General features: G+C 46.3%; 1 protein-coding gene across 1 annotated transcript; it reads right to left on the bottom strand.

The window, feature by feature from the left end:
- BPIFA3 (BPI fold containing family A member 3) lies at nt 1-10,143 on the bottom strand. The gene is made up of 7 exons (XM_069546911.1): nt 10,020-10,143; nt 4,604-4,754; nt 3,495-3,602; nt 2,320-2,469; nt 1,029-1,113; nt 545-608; nt 1-35 (listed from the first exon to the last, which is right to left on the bottom strand). The coding sequence occupies exons 1-7, from the start codon at nt 10,141-10,143 to the stop codon at nt 1-3; spliced, it is 717 nt and encodes a 238-aa protein (XP_069403012.1).
- Nucleotides 10,144-10,539: the final 396 nt, after the last annotated feature.

Here is a 10,539-nt window from a genome sequence, read left to right as displayed (position 1 = left end):
TCAAAGTTGGTTGAGTTCATGAGCAATATCCTGTTCTGTAAGTAGAAGAGGCAGAATCAGTCACCAAGTGTTTGCCCCCAACTCCCCAGCTCCACACTGAAGGGGTCTCTCATCCTTCCATGCTGACCAAGGCCCAGTGCTGGGGACATTTGCACTGAAACTCTTAAAATGATATCTAATCACTTCTTGTGTCTTTCATTCACAGTGAGTTCCCTGAAGGCAGGGACTTTATCTGTTTATCTGCAACTGGGGCTCAGATAGGCTCAGGTAGGGGGGTCAGTGCTCCCTAAAGGATTGAGTGGAGATCTTGGGGGAAGCTCTGGAGGTTTGATGGGGTACAGTCTGATTGGTAGGGGTGCCCTCCACTGTCCCACCTCATTTGGGGACAGTGATGGTCACGGTCACTCATTCACCTCCGAGTGTTCTCAGAGCACATGCAGACACCCCTCAGAAGGCCTCCATGGGTGTTGAAGCAGGGGCAGCTCTCTTGTCCATTTGCCTATCTTTAGTCCTCCCCACCAAACGGACACAGGTGCTCACTTACCCATGAGGCTTTTCAACAGTTTCACATCCAGCTGCCTGAGTATCTCATCAATCAGAGGACATACCTGGGCCACCAGGACAGAAAGAAGGGTCAGACCCAGGACTGGAAGAAGAAAACTGGAGGGCCTGTGGCTGGGAGCCATGGGATTTCAACAAGGAACCATGGCAAGAGTGGCTTCCCTGTATTGAGTGCCAACTATTTGCCAGGAGCCATGCACCACACTACTCTGCTTTGTCCCCCTGAATCTCTGTGACTTTCTGTGAAATAGAGAATGTGATGTTCCCATGCTACAGATGGGGAAACTGAGGTTCAGGGAGGCTAAGTCACTTGCCTAAAGACACAGCTGGTAGATGGCAAAACTGAACATTTTAATGGAGATTTCCCAGGTTCTAAAGACCCATTTCTTCAATGAAATGCCAATATATATCCCCTGACCCACAGACTCAAGGATGCCCAAGGTGAAAACCCTTTTTCCCAAACTTACCTGACTTTCTATCAGAGGTGGGATAACTTTTTCCAGGTTGTCTCTGAAGTTGCGGAGAAAAGGATTCACCTTTGGTGGGATAGCTCTAGAAAGAGAGGTGGGTGTATTGCACAGAACAGATAAATACAGGAAACACTAATGTCAAGGGCTATGTGTGGAGAACATCTCACACAGCCATTGACTCCTCAGCCAGCTCTGCATGAGAGGTGTCACTGTAAGCAATAATCAGAGGGCGAAGTGATGTGCCTTGCCCAAGGTCACACAGCTAGTTAAGTGCTGATTGGATTAGAACCAGGTCAGTAGCCACACCCCACAGTCCTCTTTGTGGATGCCTGGCATGATCTAGGCATTCAGTGAATATCTGATGAATAAATGAATGGACATACAAACACTGAGGACCTAGTTGCTTTCAGGCATCTGGAATTATAGAGAGAAATCAGACATGGATCTCGCCCTTGAGGGACTCACTAGTCTTGGGATTCACTCACTTGGTCAGCCAGCCTAGAGATCTTCATTTAGATCTGCTTTTTTCTATCTCGTTCACTACTGTACCCCTAGCATTAAGTGCATCGTGCCTAGCACACAGTAGGCTCTCATTAAGTATCTGTCGACTGGCTGAGTGATGAGGAGGAGCTTTAAAGGAGAAGGGAGGGGCACATAGGCCTAAGGACCAGCATGTGCAAAGGCACAGTGGCATGGAAATACATCATGCTGGTGGAGGGAGTCCTTAGAGAGGCTTGAGGGCAAAGGGCTGCAGAGAGGGGCATGGGACAGGACAAGCAGGGCCTTGGGTGACATCCAGGAGTTTTCTCTCTATCCAGAGGGTGTTGGAGGACCTCTGCGGAGTTTGAAGCAGAGGCGGGGCGGGGGGTGGACAAGACCAGATTTCTGGGCTGGGGGAGAACAAAGACCAGAAAATCCCCCTGCTGCAGGGGGAGAATGGAGTGAAGGCAGTGAGGTCTGAGTCAGGGAAAGCCGGAGGAGGTTCAGAAAGGGGACTATGAGCCTGGCCAGTGGGTGTGGAGATGGAGAGACAGGGAGCAGGTGAGGGCTGCCAGGAGGTCACTGATGGGACCTGGTGAAGATGGCCTGTGGGGAGGGGGAGGAAGAGTCTGGCTTCTGGGAGGCTGGCAGGGCCATCCCCAGAATGGGAATGCAGGAGGAGGAAGAGGTCTGGGGGAAAGCATGAGGTCAGTCTAGGGCTTTTCCAGGAGGTGGTGGAGACGTGCGACCGAAGCCAGTGCTGGTCGGGAAGGGGCCCAGCCCTGGGAAGGGGTGCCTGGGATCTTACTCAGTGAGGAAGGTCGTGTGGACACTCCTGGGCTCCACGTGGCATTTGCCTATCACCAGATCCCTCCGGCCAAACTCATCTTTCTCCAGCCAGAACTCCACAGAGAGGTTCATGCGTTCGTGTGTCTTTATGATATGGCTATTGAAGGGCCTGGGGATGAGAGAGAGGAGGAGGGGAAAGGGCAGGAGACAGAGAACGAGTAGAAGGAGGAGAAAGCAGCCAACATGGAGAGTGGCTATTTTGTGAAACCAGCCCTGTGGGGCTCCACGGTGCCTGGATATTAAATTCTGTTGTCAATGATTAAGGAGAAAAATGTTACTAGCCTAGGTGGCTTCCATAGATCCTTTTAAATAGACTAGTTAGGGGGCCTGTGGGCTTCCCTGGTTGCTCAGATGGTAAAACAATCTGCCTGCAAGCCAAGAGACCCGGGTTCAATTCCTGCATTGGGAGGATCCCCTAGAGAAAGGAATGGCAACCCACTCCAGTATTCTTGCTTGGGAAATCCCATGGACAGAGGAGCCTGGCAGGCTACAGTCTATGGGGTGGCAAAGAGTCAGACACGACTGAGTGACTAACATTTTCTGGGAGGGGGCCTCTGGAAATGAAAAAATGGAGATTTAATTTTATTCTAAAGATCTTTATCACTTAGTGGAGCCCTCCATTTCCTTGGGAGCAGCAAGTGTTAAAGGACAGTTTAAACAGGCAGAGGGAAGGGTGATGAGATCATTAAAGTGTTTCTCTCTCTCTCTCTTTTTTTTACTTTACAGTATTGTATTGGTTTTGCCATACATCAACATGAATCTGCCATGGGTATACATGTGTTCCCCATCCTGAACCCCCCTCCCATCTCCCTCCCTGTACCATCCCTCTGGGTCATCCCAGTGCACCATTTTAAAGATCGTTGTAGGGAACTCACATAGGTTTAAATGAGCAAATGACCTGTCTCCACTTATCAGTGATCGCCATCCACATTTCAGCTGAAGAAACCAAGGCTCAGGGAGGTGAAGTGACTTGCCTGAGGTTACACAGCAAGTGAGTTTGGAAGCCAGGATTTGAAACCAGGCTGGGGCAGAAAGATCTGGGTTCCCCAAATGGCCAAAATCTGCCTGCCCCCACTCCCGGCTTCCCAGTGAAGAGGAACAACGCCCTTTAGACCCTGCTTCTGTATGACTCACAGTCTCAAGTCAATGTCAAATCCAAGTAAGATGTTTGCTGTGAACCACTCCTTATGGAAAGACATCCGGATCCCACCATAGTCCAGCTGAGCGTTGGTAATGTTGGCACTACACAAGGAAGGAGAAAAAGGCCCCCACCAATGCTGAAGGATCTCAGACCTCAAGACCTTGGGTTGACAGACAAGGCTGGCAGTTGTGTTTGGAGTCAGATCCTTTTACAGATGTTCTGCTGGCAAGAGCTCCCGGTAGGAGTCCTGGGCTGCAAGCTGACCCCAAGCGCCCCTAATAGCTCCATACAGCTGTCTCGTGAAACCCACAGCCAACTGCAGACCCAGCCACTGGGCTTGTTCTCAGAGCCAGCCTAATATTCTCAGAGGATGACTGTCACAGGAATGAATGAAGGGAAGTGAGTGCGGCCTCATACATCAAGGCGATGAGCACTGGCGCTCATTAAAATGGAGGGAATGAGGGATTCAGATTACAGAGAAGGCAGGTCAAGTGCACAGCAGTTGAATACCCTTGAGACCTGCATCCATTGAGAGGAAGGAGGGAAAAGTGAAGGTGAAGGAGGCCCAGTTCTGCGAGACTAATTATACCAACGGCTATGCAGTTGTATAATTAGTGGTTATGCAGTGGCTATGAGTGCAGTGGGGAAAGCCCCTAACAACTCTAGGAGGCAGGGGTCATTATGCCCATTTCACTGATGGAACTCAAGGCTGAAGCTCGGGGAGCTCAAATGCCTTGCCCAGGGTCACACAGCTTTCAAGCAATAAAGTGGGGTTCAAATGTCTGACTCTAGCCCTGGGTTCCTATGGCACCCCAGATGTTATCCGGGCTGTGCTCTGGGTACCCGTGTCATAGATGAGATCAGAGTGGTCCAACAATTTCCCCAAAGTTGGTGGCAGTGACAGGATGTAAGTGAGGACACTTTTGCTCCTGAAACCTCTGCCTTTAATGACTATGCTGTGCTGCGTTCCCCAGTGACTCCCCCCAACTCATCTTCCCTCCTTCCTTCTTCACAGGTCTTGCACCTCCAGGCCTTAGCTCTGCCCTCTGACCCAGAGCCTTGTAAGGAATCCCAGGGCCAGGGATGGTGTTCAGGATCTCACCTGCCTTCTTGATGGTGATGATGGCTCATGCTGCTGATTAGCCAGCCCACCATCCCCGGGGCCATCTGCCCAGATGCATTCAGACTGTCCAGGAGGTGAATGTTCTGGATTCGGCCCTCTGTATTGTGCTTCGTGAGGCCCTGGGCAATAACTAGAAATAGACATGGGACCAGTGACATTGCACGATGCCCTGGCAAAGGTGGGGGGCAGGTGTTGGAGCCAAGAGGCCCAGGTTGCAGGCTGCAGCACCCACTTCTTGCCGAGTGATCTACTGGGGGGCTTCCCTGGTGGCTCAGATGGTAAAGGAATCTGCCTGCAACGCAGGAGACCCAGGTTTGATCCCTTGGAGGAAGATCCCCTGGAAATGCAACCCACTCCAGCATCGAGTACTCTTGCCCGGAGAATTCCATGGACAGAGGAGACTGGTGGGCTACAGTCCATGGGTCACAAAGAGTCCCTGGTTCCATGGAAGACTCTTACACAACTTTATAAAAAGGTATTATGAAAGTAAATGGGAAAAGAAGATGCAAAATTCATTTTATGAGGCTAGTACAACTTGCTTCAAGAAGAGTACAAGACTGATGACCTTGAGAGGTGGGGTGGAGAGGTGTGAGGGAAGCTCAGGAGGGAAGGAACACACGTATACTTAAAGCTGATTCACGTCGTACAGCAGAAACCAACACAACACTGCAAAGCAAGTATCCTCCAATTAAAAGTGAAAAATTAGTATACTGTATTGGTGTTTTTCTTTCTGGCTTACTTCACTCTGTATAATCGGCTCCAGTTTCATCCATCTCAACAGAACTGATTCAAATGAATTCTTTTTAACGGCTGAGTAATACTCCATTGTGTATATGTACCACAGCTTTCTTATCCATTCATCTGCTGATGGACATCTAGGTTGTTTCCATGTCCTGGCTATTATAAACAGTGCTGCGATGAACATTGGGGTACATGTGTCTCTTTCAATTCTGGTTTCCTCGGTGTGTATGCCCAGAAGTGGGATTGCTGGGTCATAAGGTAGTTCTATTTGCAATTTTTTAAGGAATCTCCACACTGTTCTCCATAGTGGCTGTACTAGTTTGCATTCCCACCAACAGTGTAGGAGGGTTCCCTTTTCTCCACACCCTCTCCAGCATTTATTGCTTGCAGATTTTTGGATCGCAGCCATTCTGACTGGTGTGAAGTGGTACCTCATTGTGGTTTTGATTTGCATTTCTCTAATAATGAGTGATGTTGAGCATCTTTTCATGTGTTTGTTAGCCATCTGTATGTCTTCTTTGGAGAAATGTCTATTTAGTTCTTTGGCCCATTTTTTGATTGGGTCGTTTATTTTTCTGGAGTTGAGCTGCAGAAGTTGCTTGTATATTTTTGAGATTAGTTGTTTGTCAGTTGCTTCATTTGCTATTATTTTCTCCCATTCAGAAGGCTGTCTTTTCACCTTGCTTATATTTTCCTTTGTTCGCCAGTCTATGTCTGACGCAGGATGCAGCATGCTTGGGGCTGGTGCATGGGGATGACCCAGAAAGATGTTATGGGGAGGGAGGTGGGAGGGGGGTTCATGTTTGGGAATGCATGTAAGAATTAAAGATTTTAAAATTAAAAAAAAATAAATAAAATAAAATGTTAATACTCATAAAGAAAAAAAAATAAACAAATACTAATAGAAAAAAAAATAAAAGTGAAAAATTAGAAAAAAGAACAGTACAAGGGAAGTTATGCATCAATTTTATATATGAAAAATTTGCTAAGATCCTGAATAAATGACTAGCTAACAAACCTAATAGTATATTATATAAATCACATGACATTACAAAATATAAATTTTGGTTTGATACATTGTAGGTACATTGTAGTATACTACAAAAAATATATTATAAAATAGTAGCTTGTAAAGATATAATTCAGTTCAGTTCAATTCAGTCGCTCAGTCGTGTCCGACTCTTTGTGACCCCATGAATCACAGCATGCCAGGCCTCTGGGTCCATCACCATCTCCTGGAGTTCACCCAAACTCACATCCATCGAGTTGGTGATGCCATCCAGCCATCTCATCCTCTGTTGTCCCCTCTTCCTCCTGCCCCCAATCCCTCCCAGCATCAGAGTCTTTTCAGTGAGTCAACTCTTCGCATGAGGTGGCCAAAGTACTGGAGTTTCAACTTTAGCATCAGTCCTTCCAAAGAACACCCGGGGTTGATTCTCCTTTAGAATGGACTGGTTGGATCTCCTTGCAGTCAAGGGACTCTCAAGAGTCTTCTCCAACACCACAGTTCAGAAGCATAAATTCTTTGGCACTCAGCTTTCTTCATAGTCCAACTCTCACATCCATACATGACCACTGGAAAAACCATAGCCTTGACTAGATGGACCTTTGTTGGCAAAGTAATGGCTCTGCTTTTCAATATGCTATCTAGGTTGGTCATAACTTTTCTTCCAAGGAGTAAGCGTCTTTTAATTTCATGGCTGCAGTCACCACCTGCAGTGATTTTGGGGCCCCCCAAAATAAAGTCTGACACTGTTTCCCCATCTATTTCCCATGAAGTGATGGGACCAGATGCCATGATCTTCGTTTTCTGAATGTTGAGCTTTAAGCCAACTTTTTCACTCTCCTCTCCTCTTTCACTTTCATCAAGAGGTTTTTTTTTTTTTTTTTTAGTTCCTCTTCACTTTCTGCCATAAGGGTGGTGTCATCTGCATATCTGAGGTTATTGATATTTCTCCCAGCAATCTTGATTCCAGCTTGTGCTTCTTCCAGCCCAGTGTTTCTCATGATGTACTCTGCATAGAAGTTAAATAAGCAGGGTGACAATATACAGCCTCGACATACTCCTTTTTCTATTTGGAACCAGTCTGTTGTTCCATGTCCAGTTCTAACTGTTGCTTCCTGACCTGCATATAGGTTTCTGAAGAGGCAGGTCAGGTGGTCTGGTATTCGCATCTCTTTCAGAATTTTTCACAGTTTATTGTGATCCACACAGTCAAAGGCTTTGGCATAGTCAATAAAGCAGAAATAGATGTTTTTCTGGAACTCTCTCCCTTTTTCCATGATCCAGCAGATGTTGGCAATTTGATTTCTGGTTCCTCTGCCTTTTCTAAAACCAGCTTGAACATCAGGGAGTTCACGGTTCACGTATTGCTGAAGCCTGGCTTGGAGAATTTTGAGCATTACTTTACTAGCATGTGAGATGAGTGTAATTGTGTGGTAGTTTGAGCATTCTTTGGCATTGCCTTTCTTTGGGATTGGAATGAAAATTGACCTTTTCCAGTCCTGTGGCCACTGCTGAGTTTTCCAAATTTGCTGGCATATTGAGTGCAGCACTTTCACAGTATCATCTTTCAGGATTTGAAACAGCTCAACTGGAATTCCATCACCTCCACTAGATATAATTATAGTACATTATAAAATATTTATTTTAGAGATGCTAGGATGGGTTTAACATAAGAAAATCTGTTAATATAATTTATCGTATTAACATAACAAATATTAAAGTGGTAATTGTTAGATGCAGAAAAGCACTTGTTAAAGGCTAATATGGATTTATAATTAAGAAAAATTTAGGAAACTAGGAATATAAGGGGACTTCTTTAACAAAATAAAAACTATATTCCAAACACCTACAGAAAATATACTTAGTGAAGAATTCTAGATATATTCTCAACCCTATAGGAGACTGTGGCTATACTGCAAAATAAGAAAAAGGCACACGGACTATAAGGTTTAGAAGAAAATAGAAAAGACTGTCACTATTAATTAATTAATTAATAATTAAGATGTGATGCTCAGGACCTCCCTGGTGGTCCAATGGTTAAGAATTCACTGGCTAAGGACCCATATACTGCAGAGCAGCTAAGCCCACGCACCACAGCTACTGAGTCCACGCTCTAGAGCTGCGACTATTGAGCTGACGGGCTGCAGCTACTGAAGCCTGCATGCCTGGAGCCCGTGCTCTGCAGCAAGAGAAGCCAGGCAATGAGAAGCCCGTGCACTGCAATGGAGAGTAGCCCCTACTTGTGGAAACTAGAGAAAGCAACGAAGACCCAGTGCAGTCATAAATAAATAAATGAAATTTTACAAAAAGATATGATGCTCAAAGTTCCTACTAATCAGATAGTCAAGCTAAAACCATTAGATGTTGCTCACAACAACAACAACAAAAAACAGACTAGCAGACATTTAGAAAGATGACATTATGTACTGAATTGCACTACCCCTCCCCAAATGAACATATCGAAGCCTCAGACTCCAAATTTGACTGCTCTTTGGAGATGAAGCCTTGAGGGAGGAGTTAAGCTTAAACCAGATCATAAGGGTGGGGCCTTAATCCAATGGGACTGGTGTCCTTATAAGAAGAAGGAGAGATGCCAGAGTACACTCACTCACTCACTCTCTGTGTGCACATAGAGGAAAGGCTCAGTGAAGACACAGTGAGAAGCTGGCTGTCTGCAAGCCAGGAAGAGAGGTTTCACTAGAAACCAACCCTGGCAACTTGAACTTGCAGCCTCCAAAGAGGTGAGACAATAAATGTCTGTTGTTCAAGCGCCCTGATCTGTAGCATCTCACTATGGCAGCCCATAGAGACTGGTTCAGGTGGGTTTTCTCCAGTGCTGGGAAACATGGGGACAGAGGTGTGCTTGCTTGTTACTGGAATGGGTGTAACCATTCTAGAGAGCAGCCTAGCAGTCTTTAGCTAAATTCAGTTTGCATCTGCTGTAGAGCCCAGCCGTCTCCCTTTAGGATACACCCCAGAGAAATTCTCCCACAGGTTCTAAAAGGAACACATATGAGAATGTTCATCACCGTGCAATTTACACTAGCAGGGAGTTGGAGACAACTCAAGTGTTCATCCCTAGGGAGATGGACAAGTGGTGGTGAAGTGGATGAATTTCATGGACTTTTCTGCATTAATATGAAGCAACAGATGTCAACAGCATAATGTCCAGAAAAAACAGTAAAAAAAAATGAAGTCTTGTTTATTGGGTTGGCATCAACTTATTTATTGACATCATTAAGATGTCATGGAAGAATCTGAACAACCATTATGGCCAACCTATGTTTTACAAGGATACGGGTATTTTAAAACACATATATTAAACATACTGCATTACCTGCCAAGGAAGAGGGGAATAATAAGAGGTTGAGGGGAAAATAACATAAAATAATGTCCAGAAAAAACAGTACAACAAGAGGTTGAGGGGAAAATAAAATAAAATAAAACACAAGAGGGGCCTTGCTATGGTGCCTGATAATGACGATGTGCTATGAACAGGCATATGATCAACTCAACCTCAATTTTTTGTACCTCAGGTCTATGAAAAAGAGAAGGAAAAGAGGGTAAGTGACTGATCCCAGCTCATCTAGCTGGGTAATGCTTTCCCACCCTCCCTGTGACAGCGGGCAGAGCATGAGGTTAGCTTACTTCTCGCCAGAGCTGATTTGCTGTCTGTGTGAGTCTTGGCCAGGCCAGGCTGGTGTGGCTTGTGTAGGGCTGAGGGCAAGGCCAGCAAGCCGAGGAGGACCAGGAGCCTCCAGACAGAATGCATCGTGGGTTCTGGGACCTGTGGGTATCAAGAAAGATCAGTTGATACACAGCTGGATGGCTGCAAGGGTGGCCACCGGGATGAATGGACTCATGGTTTTTGGTAGGAAGATGACGCTGGAGTTAGCCCCCCAGCATGCTGTGGGGAGGCGTTGTGATGGGCTCTGGCAGCTCCCCCTGGGGCTTGCTCACATGGTGAGGGCAGCAGGCAGAGCACTGCGGTGAGGCCAGGGAGCCAGAGGGGGGAGGCTTGGTTGCTTGGAGACACCCAGTAGAGCCCACTGTTGGGTCATCCAGCAGGGGTCCTCTCCCAGACTCTGCACAGGCTAGGTGTTGGTGACTCTTCAGTGAATAAATGAATGAATGAATGGGTGAGGATGGCTAATCTCAGGCTTCCCAA

This window comes from Ovis canadensis, chromosome 13, assembly GCF_042477335.2.
Source record: "Ovis canadensis isolate MfBH-ARS-UI-01 breed Bighorn chromosome 13, ARS-UI_OviCan_v2, whole genome shotgun sequence".
NCBI classification, from domain to species: Eukaryota; Metazoa; Chordata; class Mammalia; order Artiodactyla; family Bovidae; genus Ovis; species Ovis canadensis.
This window is presented reverse-complemented; position numbering and strand designations above follow the sequence as displayed.